At 41.2% G+C, this 18,001-nt stretch overlaps 2 protein-coding genes across 3 annotated transcripts; both read right to left on the reverse strand.

Moving 5' to 3' along the window:
* Positions 1–96: 96 nt before the first annotated feature.
* LOC110983824 (neurotrypsin-like) lies at positions 97–6,208 on the reverse strand. Its single transcript, XM_022243407.2, has 8 exons — positions 5,808–6,208; positions 5,145–5,207; positions 4,619–4,756; positions 3,826–4,025; positions 3,063–3,201; positions 2,077–2,400; positions 743–1,057; positions 97–291 (listed from the first exon to the last, which is right to left on the reverse strand). Exons 1-8 carry the CDS (start codon positions 5,851–5,853, stop codon positions 164–166), a joined length of 1,353 nt encoding a protein of 450 aa, XP_022099099.2. The 5' UTR covers positions 5,854–6,208; the 3' UTR covers positions 97–163.
* Positions 6,209–9,237: 3,029 nt separating this feature from the next.
* On the reverse strand, positions 9,238–16,945 carry LOC110982791 (neurotrypsin-like). 2 transcript variants are annotated; one of them, XM_022241480.2, is made up of 8 exons: positions 16,645–16,945; positions 15,824–15,880; positions 15,348–15,467; positions 14,454–14,653; positions 13,769–13,904; positions 12,468–12,788; positions 11,935–12,246; positions 9,238–11,662 (listed from the first exon to the last, which is right to left on the reverse strand). In XM_022241480.2, exons 1-8 carry the CDS (start codon positions 16,691–16,693, stop codon positions 11,619–11,621), a joined length of 1,239 nt encoding a protein of 412 aa, XP_022097172.2. In that variant the 5' UTR covers positions 16,694–16,945; the 3' UTR covers positions 9,238–11,618. The 2 variants fall into 2 exon arrangements, with proteins under 2 accessions (XP_022097172.2, XP_022097162.2); XM_022241470.2 differs by having other exon boundaries at positions 15,824–15,883.
* Between the last annotated feature and the right edge of the window lie 1,056 nt (positions 16,946–18,001).

Consider the following 18,001-nt stretch of genomic DNA (forward strand, 5'->3'; position numbering starts at 1 on the left):
AGGAAAATTTCTGCGAAAAAGTCTTTTTCTTCTGCGATTGGAAACCTGCCCAGGCACAGACCATGGAGGTACGGAACCAACAAAAATGTCATTAAGTTTTTGGGTGGGGGTGGGCTTCTAGACGTTTATCTAGAGAGCCTTTTGAACCTATTTCACAGTTTTCTCAAAATTCGGGAGGTATCCAGTCGCTTGAAGGCGAGAAGAAGAAGTAATCGTCAATTGTAACAACCGAGAACTCTTGAGGGGGGAGGCCACTTCCAGTAGCAGACTCTTTCTTTTGCAAAGTAGCACCTGAAAAAACAATGTGGAGGGAGGTGATACAGTTCATGTCGTGTCACAAAAACCACCAATATTTAAAGGGAAATGATTCTCGAAACACAAAGACAACGTCTGCTTACAAGAATAGCATCTCTGACGAATTTGTTTAACCACCTCAAGAAAAGGCAATAAGGTGTTAAGGCAGAGTCTGAGGCTATTCTTTGTTTATCTTAAGTTAATTAAAATTAATGCACAGAAGGTTTACGCGAGGCTATCTTAGAGGAAGAAAGGAATTCCCTCTAACGTGACGTCAGCGGGTCTATTGAATTCCTTAGTGGGCCATTCACGGCCCCTGCTGACAAAATTTGCGAAAATCAATGAATCATCCGTTATGCCTGAGCAACGTGCATATGGCAATAGACGACACGGAAGTGCTGTTTTTAAAGTGTGGCGCTTCCCTGCCTGGAGCTAATTCTCTGCTCACCTTCTCGGCAGACCACACCCGCATCTTGGGTGTGGTTGCATCGCGTACCCTCCCAACAGAGCGACGGGCAGTCGGTGATCCTGCTCTCGGACCCATCACACGCCAGACCGTCCATGTGCACGGGACCCACTCCCTGACCAAAGTGGGCACCAGACTTGGCCTCCTCGGCACCTGAGAACCCTAGCTGGCGGCAGACAATGTCCGCATCCGTCACGTCCCAGTACGTGTCGCATAGAGTGCCCCAGGTGTTGTTCTGGTAAATCTCAACACGGCCGTTGGTTGGGCTCGAACCACCAACCAGACGAATGACATCTCCTATACAAATCAAGAAGTAAAGGAAACTAAATTAACTGGCCGCTAATAGGCGGCGAATCAAGGGGAAACGGGCAACATTAAAAACACGAAAAGGAATGGCTGTAGGAAAAGGGAACGAGAAACTCCATAATATTGGAAACCCAGCCAATGGAACAATTTTCCTAGACATTTCTTCCGCGATTGGGGGGACGTTCTTATCCGCTGCTAATAAAGTGAACGGAAATTGGTAAAAGGGCGCCGCTCACTGGTTCAGGACGGAGGTGTCGCCCGTGTGCAGAAAGTAACCTACGATTCAGAGTTGTGCTAGGGTGCTTTTATCCGTCTACACATTCTTATAACGTATATTTTGTTCTATCTTCAGATTGGCCCAAAAGTAAAGTAACTTCCATTTCAGACGGAAGCACTAAAGTGATGCATCACACTTAAGAACAAGCAGCTAAAAAAAAGAAGAAACGGGGAAGACATCATGTGGATTCGAATCCGACTTGGCATTTGTTGAAAGTTGATATCTCTTCCGACCTGGCATTGACGAAACTCGGCCACTCTTGATCAATACTTTTATATTTCCCAATAGGTCACTTGGGAGACATTTTGTGGTAAATTTTTCAAAATTAGGGAGACGTCGGTCATTAGCCAACTACCAAAAGGAAGGAAATTTTTAATTGTCCACATTTTGAGAGATGATAGATTAGGGTCTGAAAGGAAAACTTGCAAAGTTTGGTTAAGATCAGATTAGGGAATATTGAATTATGGGACGGTAAAGTTTGAAATAATTTGTGCACGTTCCTATGGGAGTGTCTCCCAAGTGACCCATTTTCGGTAATAACTGTGATTATCTAATCTCCATGATAGATCACACTCCTTTCGTCTATTTCTTTGAATATGCCAAATATTATCAATGCTGCAACTAGGATTTGTCGTGGGGGGGGCTTGGAGTGAAGTTTACCCCCCGGCTCATGATGCCTAAGCCCACCCCACCCCCCTTCCCGTCTCACTGCCACTGTTCAAATGATTCTTACGGGGTGGTTTGCACGACACGCCTGCCGCGCGTGAGCTGTTACATTGCAGGCTTTCGCTGCCGCAGACAAGCGGGCAGTCCACCAGGCGCGTCTCGGTTCCTCTGCAGGTTACCCGGCTCATGAGGAATGGAGCCTCTTCGCCCTCCCCCAAGGGTAGACTGGTGGCCTCCCCCATCTCGTTCAAGCCAAACTGCTGGCAAACGACGTCAGCATCTTGGTCATCCCAGCCATTATCGCATATCACACCCCAGGTACCGCCCTTCAGGACTTCCACTCGACCGGAGTGTCCATCACCCCCCACTAGGCGAAGCATACCATCTATGTCTGATATTACAAGGGGGAAAAATTAGGGGTTTTGATTTGGAAAAGTTTTTAGTCATTAGACAAAGTCCAGTAATGTAGGTCGAACTACGGTTTGCTATTGCGCAAAAATAATATTTGATCGCACTCAATTTTATTTTAAAACTCTGTAACCAGCCTTTCTCCTAAATTTTCCTTGATAAAGTTGGAAGTGCAAACGATTCACCATGGTTAACAAATTTCGGTTTACATGTTTCTTCTGCAGTTTAGACTTTGAAAAATACGGGGATGTCCAATCTTACAAAAAAAGTTCTTGCGGGCTTCTGTTTACTGTTTAAGAGCACCTGAAAAAAAACAATCAGTATTTTTTGTACATTGACTTTAAAAAAAAAATAGAACTGCAGAACAGAAAGCATGAAATACAACTTCAGGAAGAGATTGCCTATTCCATAAAAATTGAAGGACTTCCAATCACACATGGAGCCAGATTGATATATGTGTTTCACCTCGCCTTTTACCTCTACGGACCGGTTCCGGCTACAATGCCTCTGACACTTCTGAGTAATCCTTGGTTTTATTACCAGAAATGTTTACAATAATCAATAATAACACTGTTAACTTATTAATTATTAATCGTCAAGGAAATGAGTCTGTCTACATCGGTGAGGAAAGGTCTGAGTCATTACCTCGACACCCCGTGAACTCCATATTCAATCGAATATGGCCAACCCAAGCAGTTGGAGACAAGCGGATGAATCTTGTAAACAGCGCATCGGGAAATGAGATGACGGTCATTCCGTTCCAAAATTCGCTGCTTACTTCAAACTATTAAAACAGAACAAGAATCGGTTAGAAATAAACCAACCCCGTAACTTTTTACTTTCTAAAATTTTATTTTGAGAAAAAACATCGAAGGACGTTTAAAATACCCCCAAATGTAACCTAATCCTTCAGAAGAAAGGAAGGAACACTTTTGCGTTAACTGATTGCACAAAACACAATAATCAAGCAGCGACTCAGAAAAAAATCTTAATATCTTCTCTCTGATTGATTTTTTAAAAAAATCCTTTTTTTATATCGACGAGGGCATGGCCCTCGTCCCCAAACCCCGGATACCGTTCTTGGACCGGGAGATAAATGATATTATTGCCGTGCATAAAAACTTGAGCGATTGGTTAATTTAAAGATTTCCCCGGGCCCAGTGTGAGTTCACTGGCCAATCAACGGCCTCGTCAGCTATGGCGTCATGGCATGTCCTCGATTCCTTCCAAGGAGGCGCTATCGACTATCTTTACAGTGGACATTCTGCAACTAATTACCTTGAGGGCAGGGCTGGACTTGAAAATATCGCGCGCGATCATTTTCCACTTTTTGCTTTCCTTTACCGCTAGCCGAGAGTGCAACTGGGTTCTTTACGACCGACGCCACATCAGGTCGGCCCCGCTTTACCTGAATAGTTTGGCCGACCTCATCAGTCAGGTTCTGCCATTCATTTGCTGCTCCACTCGTGCTGTGCTGAACGGTGAAGGTTTTGATGTAGTTTACCTCACCAAAGTCACTGTATATAATGACGCCTGTGATAGCAGCGAAGACACCCAGATCTACCTGGATCCACTGGTTCTCATTGACTCTCGGCGACCAAGAAGAACCTGCAAGAGATTGCAAAAGGCAAGTTTAGCCCCAAATCATCAGTATTATTCCAAATTCTCTTCAAAGGGTGAAATCAACCAGGCTTAAATGATGCCAACAATTCGGTGAACCCATTTTAACTAAATCTCTGTTGAAGCAAGATGATATCTACTGGACAGAATTTTTCTAAACTTAAATTTCAGTTTTCCACGAGATTGGGTCAAATTTAATTCCAATTATTTACACAACTGTAGGGCACACGCATGTTGGCGATAGTTTTCCACTTTGATTAGTATTGACAAAAGGAGGAGTTTCAAGTGTTTCAAACCAATCCTTAGTCACAATCAAATTTAGCATTAGACAGAACAATAATTATTTTTAGCATTTATGACAGTTTATATTCTTTCAGACAATATACTAGATCAATCAGTTCATGTAATTTATCTCTACAAAGTCTCTGATTTAATGAGTGACTAAGTTAAAACTTGATTTCTTTTCAAAGTTTCATGCTTTACAGCGAAAACCTACTTCAGTTTTAGACTTGAGTTACATTTCGCCTAGTATGTTGTGGCTTGCCAACATGCGCGCTCGTGAACTGGCTCCTTGGACTTACCAGAGAAAATACGAACACTGGAGGCGGAGTAGGAGGCGTTCCACGAAGACGAGGCTGTGATATCACTGTCTGGTATAGCGCCACTCATCAAGCCTAACAGCTCACCAGAAAAGCCAAAGTCGCTAGAACACGGCAGTTCTGGACAACGGTTACAAACCATCAATGAATCGGCAATTATTCCAGATTTCAAGACAAATTCAAATTAGCGAACCACTTTCAAATAAGAGTGGGCTATTTACGAATAACGCAACATACATTATACCTGACGATGTTAATTATCATTAGACCTGAGGGAAATCGTTAACTATAACAATTTGCAATAATGTATTCGAATTTTGCTGCGTGGTTCATCAATAGTGCAAGGTACTGTGGCTAATAAGCCTGTAAATCATCTTTTATTACAACAAAACCATTTGCAAGTATTGCATTTTTTTAATTTGAACTTATTGAAACCTTCAGTTTCGAGGTTAAAACACGTCCATGCATGTATTCAGACACGCATCACATATAGGACTTTCCTTTTTACCTGAGAGAAGGGGCCTTTGGACGGTTCGCGCTTCGAGGGGCTGAGCCGAACTTGAAATCACCTCTTTATTAAGGGACGAAAAGAGAGAAACGAAAGTTATGTTCCACAGTTCGCCCAGTATGGTTTATGACTGGAAAGATTTCCCATAGGATGGGACTGATGGGAAATTTCGAATTCACGAGGTTAATACAAGAAGATTAGCAAAAAGTCAACTTTTTTGAACACACATTTGCATACATCACCTTACAGCATAGCTGTTTGTCTACTTTTCTACGAGTGGTCGCGGTTGACCTTTCATGCTTTTAAACAGGTTTCTTCATTCTCTCTCGTTCATACAGGTACATACGGTTGCCACGAGGAAAATCGTTTAAGTAGAATTATAGATCGTATTAAGAATGCCATAATGATTTTGAATTTTAAGTCAAAAACGGTAAAAGATGGGGAAACGATTCAATTCTGGGGTGACATCACTCGGAAAAATAATGTTGGCATCACTGATGTTTCAGTGGTAGATATAAAACACACATTACATTTTACTCCACCAAAATGACGAATTTGAGTGTGTGATAATAAAGCTTCTAAGGAGACCTGAAAGAAAGCTAAAAAAAAGACACCCCCTCCCAAAATAAAATGACCTATCGGTTGCATGCAAGGTCTACTTACCCAAAAGGGCAATGATAAACACCTTGAGAGACACCAGAGATGCCATCGTTGCAACGTATTCTCAGCTTGCTTACCCAAGTGATACTGGGCTATGTAGTATCTATCTGGTATGCCAAGTCGCGCTGGTTCACCTAGCTTTATAGGCTTATTTTATGGCAAGAGGTGATGATCACGCCGTTATTTTTGAGATGACCTATGTAAGGTCTCCTTTAGTGAGGCCAATAGCCGAAGCCCAGGGGCCAATATTATAAAGCATCATAGCTGCTAACCACACACTACTTGCTTAGCGAAAAGGTTACCAGCCAAATCTGTATAGAAATAACTGTTTCTCGTCTGATTCCTGCTTAACACATAAATTTACTTATTACAGGTATCTCTTGGTGCCTGGTTCTTTAGAGTGGCGTCATGGCACCTGAAACCACGCCCACGATAAACTGTGCAGCACTGGAATCAGTTCCTTTGGAAGTGGTGGGAAGTTCCATTTGCATCGGTAAGGAAGTTTATGACGAAAGCGCTCTGTTGTGCAATTTGGAAAAAAAATTGTGGGCCGTTCCACTATAGCACAGGGATTCCTAACCCCTACGTTGTTACAGCAACATTATGATTACACAACAATTTATTACATTTGAGCACATATTGACAGATAAACTTTTATAATCCGAGCTAACTTATGAAAACTACAAGAAACCATCGAGTAAGAACTTATTGAGTACTAACATCGAATGAAAATCAAATTCAAGAAAATGCTCATTATTCTTTAAAGGGGCATGGAATAAAGTTTCAATTAAAACTTATTCATGACACTCTCCGATTCAATTTTCACTTGAACTACAATTTTGCAACCATGAACCTTAATAGAATTCAATATTTCCGGTGTCAGACGGTTAGTGATTAAAAAAATAAATGAGAGTGAATCAGCAACTTTGCTGATTTCATAATTATTTTACAGTAAAACTCAGCTGCACTTCCAGCGACTTTTAATTTCATTGATAAGATACACGTATGTAGGAATTCAGCTTATGGGCTGTGAAACGGTAGCTCTGAGTCACGGTGCCAGTAGGAAATAAATTGATTAATTCAAAACGAGCCAATATGACAAGACCAAGACCAAATCTAGGTTTGTACAAAAAGGAAACCGAATGGAATTTGTATGTCAGAGGATAAACAAATTTCGAAAATCATGTACAAGCAAGAAAAAGGGAGCAAAATCAACGAGCCAGGACCCTCTTTTTTTTTCAAAATGGGCTGACCCATAAGGCTCCTGGAGCGGCAGTGAAATCGCGCAGGTTGCATTTCGCTCGCATCATTTCCCCTGTAATATACACCAACATCTTCCTGCTGCATGTGTATGTTAGTCAAGGTGCTTCTGATCATAGCTCCGTCGTCTCGTATCATTACGTCCATGCGCTTCGCTTGCATTTCCTTGTAATTCAAATCAACACCTTCCTGCTTTAAAGTTAACTTTATCCCATAAAACTATCAAGTGTTTTGGTCATACTTCTCACTGTGTGAAGCAACTTTCTCCAGCTTAATATAGAATCTTATGATCATTTGAAACCACTTTTAGTACCTGGCGAAGCTTTAACTTCTGCCAATAAGTATTAAGGTATTGTGCCATGAGGAGAAAATTGCCTCTTTTTTCCTTTTTCCTAAATTAGGAGTCTTTCATTTATTTTTAAAACGTTTTAGGCCAAACGAGCTGTTGCGGACATTGGAACAGCAGCGTTGCACTTTTCGTGACTTTTCCGCAAGAGAATAAAAGAGAATTACATGTTTTCGAGAAACTAAGAGGCAAGGAGTTAGGACTGACTTATATCTTACATTGAGTATGCAGCATTACAAATATACATCGGTAAACGAGTTAAACACCCAGTATAAAGAATAACATCTTCTGATGCTAAAATTGCAAAATTTAAAAGAAGGAAAGGCATTAATTAAAAACTGACCAAAATAAGATTAAATTGATTTTTTTTCAGAAGTCGAAGCTAGTTTGTTTGCGGCGGTCTCATGAAATTCTCTATTAATCACTCTTCGCCACAGACTTTGACAGAAGACAAAGGTTAATTGTTAATCAGTAAATAATACTCCTGTGGTGCGGATGTCAACATATCCCTAGTTTCAATCTAGTTTTTGAAATTAAACTTCTTGCTTGCCTTAGTCCTGCTGAATATTAACTCTACCTGTCGTGTAGGATCATGGTACTGGGAAATTATTGTTTAAAACAACCACAACGGAAGCTCAAATTAACCTTTCTTGAAAATCGAATGATATAAGTTGATTTTAAATTAATCTTTGCTTTAACTTTCACAGTAACTGTGAAGTTTTCCTTTAGTATGCATCAAAGGGGCGACCCAAACATGAACTGGGCGAAATTGAGCAATACAAAGGTATGTGATGGCCTGGACCGGACGCACTTTTGTTCAGCGGATGTTCCGATGTTGTTGTCCCACATTTTGTGTACGTTAAGGGAAGAAAGTGAGAGCTCCTAACCTGGATTTTTTTGACCCGATAGGAGTCCAGTATAATTAGTTCATTTTATTACCACTTGCGCAAATTTGACAGAGTGACATTACAGTGGTTTGTGTAATTCCAGCTCGTGCAATAAGCATTTAACAATGCAAGGGATTTCAATATTAACTAGAAAAATGAGCTTCGAGGTCGGTCTTCAAGCATTTTTGTAACTTCAGTCTTAGGTAAAATGGGTTGAGAGGTTAGACTAGTGTCATGGTCAAGCCAGAATGAAACCTCGATCCCGTGGTCCACCTGAGAATTTGTTACTCTGAAGTGTGTTCTTTTGAATTTTTATCAGGCATTTTGTCCCAAATAGCTGTAGCATGCACAGTTCATTGTTAGGTTGGGGTTCAAGGAGCATTAAGGCTAGGCTCGAGCAGGTTCACGGCAAAGGGGAGCGGGTTAGCGTAGTGGTTCTTTCCTCGCTTTGCACCGATGAGGCTCGGTATGGCCCAGGCTTTAAGTGCATTTGGTTTCCAGTCCATACTCGCTCTCGCAGGTTTTCTCCAGGCACTCCGGTTTCCTCCTGCCTCTAAAACTGGACCTTCTTCCTAACTCCGTAATGTGATGCTGTTTAAATTGCTTCTCGAAGGGTTTTCTGATTTTCAGTAAAGCAAGGTGATTTTTCTTCCTTTAACCACTGAGCCCTCGGCTGTAGCTGGCTGTTCTATTCCGCTGCCTGCATTGTCTACATTACTACCATACTCGCCTTAGTGTAGTGCGCTGTGGTGTGAAGTTGTGCCGGAAATTGGGCAGACAGGGATGAGGATTTGGGGGTGACTTGCCTGGCCATGGAAATTTGGGGGAAGGGGGTGCTGACATATGACACAAGGGGGCGATGTTTTATGATACCGCTGTTATAGGGGCTTAGAGACAGAATTTAGAGACGAAGAGAACTAAACATCTAACACAAGGGACGTAAAGAAAGCTTCCAAAATAATTTAATTCGTTCAGATCTGTTGCAAAAATAAGCAACACAGTTTTGGCACTCATACAACAAGACTAGGTCTTATCCCAAGGAATAAAGTGCTTCAAAGTTGCTTAATCGTTTAATGTCATATAGGTGTTTTTTGTTTGTTGTGTTGTTTTGTTTTGGTTTAATGGCGCTTTTAGCTACTCAGGCTATTTGTGCCAATAACTACCTGTTTGTTCATAACCTTTATTAATCAGCATCACATTACGGAGTTAGGAATAAGGTCCAGTTTTAGAGGCAGGAGGAAACCGGAGTACCCGGAGAAAACCTGCGAGAGCGAGTATGGACTGGAAACCAAATGCACTTAAAGCCTGGGCCAAGACGGGACTCGAACCCAGGCGTCATTGGTAGAAAGCAACGAAAAAACAACGTTAACCCGCTGCCCACTCCTGTTATATAGTTTCTTTTGTCATTTGTATAAGGTGTCACTTCCTCATACCCAACACGATGCTCAGGATTTTTTTAAGAAAACATGTTTGTTTCATTGCTCTGTGGTCAAAAGTCCCAAAGAGTGCAGCTGTGTATTTATTCATACGCGGACACTGGGACTCAAGAAAGGACACTGTATGATGGCGCTGTTTTAAACCAATTATTTTTTTGTAGTGATACGACCGTGATGCATGCATTTCCTTGTCGCCAGTGAACCAACAAGATTCAGTTCCAGCCAGAGGAGCATCCTTTGCTAAGAAAATAGCGCCCTCTCTTTGTCCAGCTCGAGGCCTACAGTGAAAGGGTCAGCTGGTTCAAGTCCTCCCAAAGTGGATTGTACTGTGAGGACATCACAATCGATGAACAGTATAGCCGTCAAAAATTTCAAACTCAGCCTTCCAAAAAAAATCGATCGAAAATTTCAGCATTGTATTTCTGTTTGCCACCTTCTTTTGATTCAGATTTGCTACCGTACCATTTCTGTTTTTTTTTTAAGCTTTATAGACTGGACCCAGCGGTGTAGGGTCTTTTATAAATAAATGTTGTGCTTTGAATGGCGCAGTGAAAAAGATGCTAGACCTCCGTTGTTACCCCTTGTATTTTACGCTTTGTTGTGACCGTTTGTGAATTCCAGTGCGATTCATTAGTTCGTTCCTTGCCAAAAAAAGATTTTGCCATTTTGAATATTTTCGATTTGGAACGAGAAATTAGACATCGACAGCGATGAAGTAGACTTTAGCTAAAACCCCTCATTAATTTCTTAGCGTGCTCCACCTCAGATTAGTGTCGCCCCACTCCTCGTTCTGAGGGAGTTCACCTCGGTGATAAAATAGAAACATGGGATACGTATGCGTGAGGGGGACCTCCACGCATGTGTTGTGTAAAAGTGGGCATTTTGTGCCTGCCTATTGACATTCAATTTCACCAGGCATCATGGTGTAATTTCTTTCAATCCTCGTTGAAAAATAACTGACCAGCATTTCCGCCAAAATATGCCAGGACACGTGCTTCAGGCTGAGATTAGGTTTTCTCAAGTTGTTCGTGTCATCCTTGTGGTTTTGTACTTTTCCGTAACTGTTTAAAAAATACAACACTGAAGAAATATGCTAGTGTTTCTAGCGCTCAAATGTTTCTTAATTAATTACTGTGTACACTAATGCATCCTTAAGGCACCATAAGACTCATACTGCAAGCAGCCCTGAATTTGTATGTTATGCACTTTTCTGCAGTATAGACATTTTAAAATCTTTGAAATCTTGTTACATTCTGTTAGCTGAACAGTTTTTCACAGTGAAGGAAACGATATGTGACTGCATTGAAATAAAACAGAAGTTCACAATTAATCCACCTTTACATCGACGTACAACGGGGTGGCTAGCTCGAATCAAGTACATCAGTGGCAGAGCTGTTCGCCTGCTGCCTTCTTGCAGCGCCCTCTAGCACACCTGTTCGCAGCGCCCTCTGGCTGCTTCTGGAAGCCGCTGGTGCATAATTCGAACTTTAGCCTCCCGTTCCTGACAAACTCGGTGGTTGAGTGGTTAAGACGTCGGTATTAAAAGAACTCGTGGGCTTTGAATCCCGTCCGAGTTAGCTTGTAATTTTGAAAATGTGATGTGAATATGTGCATCAGTGCACATTCAAAACCTATATAAAAGATACCATTTCCCAGATGCAAAGTCAAATTAATATTATTAAGGCCGGAGTTACTAACATAAGACGAGGCATATTTATTATTATTTTGGTTTAAATATGTTGCCCTGTTTATTGAGCGATATATATTATGGCCATCGATAACTTTCAAATTACTAGTTACTTCTAATAAGTCTAAGCTGATTATGCTTAATGCTGGAAGCTGCGATGACTTCTACAGGGTGCTCTTCATCCGGTGTAACCATTTACTAGGGATGGCTTATTTCACGTCTGGAATCATATTCAACATCCCCTGAAACAGGAAGTTAAATCATCAGTAAGATTTGGACAGGCAGATGGTTCAGAGGACGTAAAAAAGTCAAGCTGCTTTGAAAGGATGTAAAATCTGGCCCTCAACAAGTCGGGGTTTCACAGCCTCAACAGGGAACTGTTTTCTATCATAGGACCCACAGTTGATCCGAAACAGCGGCGCTACTTGCAAACATCTATTTTTTTTGTTACACGTAATGTATGGCAGATGCATAATGTATTGCGATTCCATGAATAGAGAGAATTTCTACCCACCCTGTCGGCAGACCACGCCCGCATCGTGGGTGTGGTTACATCTGATATCCTCCCAGCAGAAGGAGGGACAGTCGGTGATCTTGCTCTCTGACCCATCACACGCCAGACCGTTCATGAACACGGGACCCTCTCCCTGACCAAAGTGGGCACCAGACTTGGCCTCCTCTGCGCCAGAGAAACCCAGTTGGCGACAGACAACGTTCGCATCCGTCACGTCCCAGTCCGTGTCGCACAGAGTGCCCCATTTGTAAGCCTGGTAGATTTCGACCCGGCCACTGGTGTGGTTCGAACCACCGACCAGCCGAATAACATCTGTAAATTAGGGGGAGGGTAAAAAAGTACATCAGTATGAGCTCAATCACAGACATCAAAGACAACAGAATACATTGCAAACGAAACTGTCTTATCTAAAGATACGTTAAAGAAACGTTTTCGGAAAGAAACCTATAAAATGAGTTACAGGGAAGGGAAATCGCTTCAAGGATGAAGGAACAAAATAAAGAAGCTGTCCATGGGGAGACAAGCATTCTTACTTGGTTTGCATGTTACCCCGGCTGCGCGTGAACTGTTACACTGCTGGGTTCCTGTGCAGAGGAACGGGCAGTCAGCCAGGCGTTTTTCGGTTCCTTTGCAGGAAACGCGGTTCATCACGATGGGGACTTCCTCGCTTTCCTCGAAGGATACCGCAGTGGCTTCCTCTGTCTCCAAGAAGCCCAGCATGTGACAGACGATGCTTGCCTCTTTCATGTCCCAACCGTTGTCGCATATTGCACCCCAGGTATCGTCGTGGTAGATTTCTACTCGACCGGAGAGTAACCTATCACCGTCCACTAAGCGAACCATGCCATCAAGACCTCAGAAGAAAGCAAGAAGAGGAATAACAAAAGCGTAAACAACAACAATCAACAGCAACAACAAGAACATCAACAAACAACAAACAATGACAAACAGCAGCATCAACATTTGCGTCCACAAAGCGTGTTTCTCTGTCATACTGAAAAATTTAAACCCAGCAATTTGGAAGTTGAAAATGTTTACATTGGTGAGGTGAAGTTTGATTTATGTGTATAGCGTTCTTTGAGATTGGGAAAAACAGTACTCAAATAGTCCCTCATGCAGTGTATGCTGTAGCCACAAGTGGCGGTCCTTTCCTTCGGTATTTTAACTAAGAAAGTTCGGACGAAAATTACTGTAGAATAAAAAACTATTTTGCTTCAGTACGATATCTCCACAATGTCAACGATGAATCAACTGCGGAGATGCAGTATCCGTAGCAGTGGTATGAATTAGACTGTCTTATTGGTATTCAGTATTGTGAGAATTATGTCATTGTTTTTACACTACACAAATGTTTATTGCAAGACTACATTATATGCTTGCTTTTTAGGTTAGCTGAAAACGCGGCATAATTACCTTTTCTATTTGTGTGACGTCATTTTTTTCGAAGCTTTTACCACAAGACAAATGACTGCTGAATCAATGCATGAAAGTCACACAGGACCTTACAACTGTGATTGTCAATTTCTTTTTAAGAATCGTAAATTTGTTACCATCCAGCAGTGTTGTAGTCGAGTCACCAAGATCGAGTCCGAGTCCAGAATCTCAAGCATCGAGTTCGAGTCATTATCCAATGTGACTCGAGTCGAGCCTTGGAAAATGTGACTCGAGTCAGACTCGAGTCCGAGTCATTATCCAATGTGACCTGAGTCGAGTCCGAGCCTTGGAAAATGTGACTCGAGTCAGACTCGAGTCTAAGTCCTGGACACGAGTCATACAACACTGCCATCCAGGACAATACGTGTCTTTGCGACGACGAGAAAAAAATCTGTAATACCTCGACACCCCAGCAACTCCAAATTCAAATGGATATTCCCACGCCAAGAAGTTGGTAATAAGCGGAAAATTCTTGCTACCACTATCACAGGGAATGTGACGGTCACTTGTTGTCTTGATCCATTATTTCCTTCAAACTGAAACAAATAACGAATACATATAAGACTAACGCCTCAGAGGCGTTTTCCGAATTCAAAATTCTAAAACGACATCGGCATCGGCGAGAATTCGGTAACAAGTTTCAAACACGTAATTTCTTTTACACTCCGGTCAAACATAATTCTTGTTGTGTCGTTAAATATTATTTTACACTGTTTTAATCTAAACCAACTTACCGACACAGGGATAAAGGAACTTTCCTTCCGTCCGCTGACCAACCATGCATGGCACTGACCAACAAATTTCATACGTATATTCATGACACATACTTATTACTTGTCCAAGAGCTTTGGGTAGGACTCAAACTTACGACCTCCTGCTTGCTAATAATCATTCGACCACCGAGGTTACCGGGTCGGCTGGTCGGTCTGAGACAGATACAGCTAGCGGGTACCGCAAACCATCAAGATGTACTTGCGTCGGGTAGAAAATAAACATTTCCCGACAAAAGTACACCTCGACACTTCATACGACCGCATTGTTGGCCAAGACCAACTAATCAATCATTTCAACTGCGCCCCACTCACCTGAATGGCATTGCCTTCTACATCAGCCAGTTTCGCCCAGTCATCCGATCTTCCACTTTCGCTGTACAGAACAGTGAAGGTTCTGATATAGTTCCCCCCACTACTGACTCCGTTCATGACGACGCCAGTGATCGCAGTATGAATGCTCAGGTCCACCTGGATCCACTGATTTTCATTGGGTTTCGGGACCCAATAAGATCCTATGAGAACGTGTTATTCAACATCAGGAGTTTCGTACAGACCTTTTGGATTACATTGCACGCTAAATAACGGCTGGTAAATATCAACCTCTTCAGGTGTTCCTAGCCGTTTTTGTGTTTTTGAATTAATTTATGCTCCGTTTCCTCAAACTATGTGTTTTATTTTCAAAAACTGCAGAAATGGTTAACTATAGAAGCTTGCTCTACAGGTGCTTATCTTTTGTAGGTATCGTTTTACTATTTTGGCGTTTCTCCATTGTGATGAGAATTTGAGTCCGCAAGATCCAAATTTCATACTTTGACGAAGAAACCGTTAAAATTAGAGTTATGATAATTCATTTAATATACATCGCCACCGTCATTCAGTGAGCAAGTAATCTTGCTTTTTTGGGAGTGGTAAAATGCCACGATTATCAATAAATTCAGGGCATCTTACTGCAGCCTTTTTGTTGGCCTTGTGTGATTTTCCCCCGCGCTACTAGTTCTTGTTTGGAGTGCACTATTGAATGACAAGGCCAGAGAGAGAGAGAGAGAGAGAGAGAGAGAGAGAGAGAGAGAGAGAGAGAGAGAGAGAGAGAGAGAGAGAGAGAGAGAGAGAGAGCGAGCGAGCGAGCGAGCGAGCGAGCGAGCGAGCGAGCGAGCGAGCAAGCTACGTTTCGTTATGATTCAAGAGCAATCACAAAATTTGACTTACCAGAATTAGGACGAACCTTAGTTGGGACATACGAAGAGGCGTAGACAGATGAGGCAGTAATAGCACTGTCTGGTATGGCACCACTCTCCATGCCTAATGGTTCAGAGGTGCACGGTGGCTCTGGATAAGAGAATCGAATGATCATTAAATTATTTGCATTCCCAGATATGCATTTAACGACATACTTCTATTGAAAGTTGAATTAAAACGTTTAGGTAGGCTGTTTACAATGTGTAAAGTGACATAACCTTGACAACTTATTAATCATTAAAAAAAATACAGCAAGGCTGTTCTGAAGATTTTTCCGAAATATTTCTGATAAAAATGAAACTAAGTATTCCCCATCTAAAGACAACAATCTTTATAGATAGGGTCTTGGAAAGGGTATAGATAGAGCATATTGACAGACCTCTCGGGATGCACACAAGTTTACGACTGAAGGCTTTTTGAATAACATCGTGATATTATCAATTTACCTGAAAGAAGAGGCCTCTGGACAACTTGCTCTTCTTCAAGCGAATGGGCTGAAAGTGCTTCTTGGTTTAAGAAACAAAAATTTAAAAAATGATTTTATTGCGGGATTTAGCGGGATCAAGAAGGGGGCCATTTTCCTACCAACGGAGGCTTCTTTGGTAGGAACCGCATTTCGCTGGTTCGCAAATGAATATAAACTGCGTGAGTTATGGTCGCGTAGCTACCAACAAAAATGAACACTCCCGACCAACGTGGCTGTCAACCGATGAAAGGGAGCGTCTGCAAAAGGCTGACTGAAAAATGTTCGAATTTCAAACTGATAATGGAAAAGCAAAGAAAACTATATAGGGCAGGTAGCATATTCGTTTACCAACAACTGACTCCGCAATATTCCAGTTTTGGTTGTCGCTTTACTCTGTTCCATGCTGCCTACAGAAGTGGTTGCGATAAATTCCATTACTTTTTTTTTTACCGTGCAGGATTCCAGATTCATTTTGTTCTGTTCGTATGCACGCGTGGTTATCATCAGCACAATTATTTTTGCGGAAAACAGAAATAATGTAACAAATCTCTTCATGTTTTTGGGTTTCAAATCGATAACAGTGCTGTAAAAAAAAAGAAGAACAATTATGTTTTGAGATGATGTCATTTAGAATGATACTACGTTGACTTAGAAAGAAAATAAGGGTGTTTTCGATGTTGGAACGAAGGAGGTATTCCATCTATGCAGTTTAGACGACAGGTATGTGTCAATTTTTAAGAGACTAGGACGACAGTAAAATAATTTATTATGCAATCAATGTAGATGTCTAGGTCTACTTACCAACAAGTGCTATGATCACTAATATTTTCTGAAACGCTGAAGATGCCATCGTTGCAGTGTTCTCAGCTGTCAGACGGTCTAGGTACCTGATTGGAGAAATTACCAACTCCCATCTGCCAGATTGCGTCAGTTGATCCAGTTTTCATAACAAGGATTGATTTCATTGGTTTGAAATGGCCAAAGTTGGTCAGATCACGCTCACTATTTCCTGTACAGATATTATAACCATGACGATATCCACGGGTTTTGCAAATCTGTTCCCAGGGAAGCAAGGACTGAATGAATACCATTATTATTTTAAAAAAGTTTTTACATCTTTTTTGTTGAAAAGTAAAGTGAAAATTTGAGACGTATGTTGGCATCAATTATTCAGGGTGTCTCCAGGCATCTGGATTGCAGGAAGGCCTTATCATTTTTACCCAGCAAGTTCCTGTATGCTGAGCAAAAATCAAATTTACGATCAGCTTATTTCAAGGCCTCGGAAATCTCGAGAAAACATGACTTTCAGATAAGATCCTGAACTTCTGCTAAATTGATTGAGCAGATGTGCAGAATTGTATTTTAAAGTGTCGCTGAAACTGAATTTTCAAAAAGCATGCATTTTGTATTTTATAGTTAGCATTAATTTTTTTTCTCACAAGGAAGTTTACTTTTTAAGCTTTTGGGGTCGTTACGCTTATTTACTTTATTTTCAATTGCTATAAATTGAATGAGATCCTCTTTCGCTTTGGTTGTTTAAAGTGTTAGATTAGCGTGCACGTAGTTTTGGAAACTTTCCAGAGAATATAGGAGAACATTTTAAACTTCTCAACAAAATTTGGAATGTGGGGGAACTTTGGACTCAACATTGCTTATTTCACAAAAATGCAAGAAATGTCGTTTGCTTCTAACAGGAAGGTTTGGAGGAAGCAAAACTATCAATTTTAGTTTTTTTTTTAGTCTTATCGATAACATTTATCACTGTTCTTGTAGCCTTAAAGACTTTCATATCAAAGGTTTGTTTGAAAACTTACATCTGTGCATGCAAGATATATATTTTGTAGATGATACTCAAATATTGAAAGTTCAGGTCAAACGCTTCTCACCTTTTCGAGAAAGCTGCAGTGTATTCTGATAATGACACACATTGGGTTTTGAAAGATTGAAAAGTGTAAATACCTCAAACTGAACTTTATGAACCAAATTTTAGGTTTAAAATTAAATCCCGGTTTACCTTGACCAAATTCACACCTGCTAACAGCAAGGTCGGGATTTGCAACTTGTACGATTACATGCGTGTGTAGGTATTAGTTCACAAACGAAATAGACGCTCTTGCGGATTTCATTTTAAGCGTAAACAGCGGGTTTTATGCGTTTA

The sequence above is a fragment of the Acanthaster planci genome, linkage group LG04 (assembly GCF_054643075.1).
Source record: "Acanthaster planci isolate LZ-2023a linkage group LG04, COTS_SCS, whole genome shotgun sequence".
Lineage (NCBI taxonomy): Eukaryota > Metazoa > Echinodermata > Asteroidea > Valvatida > Acanthasteridae > Acanthaster > Acanthaster planci.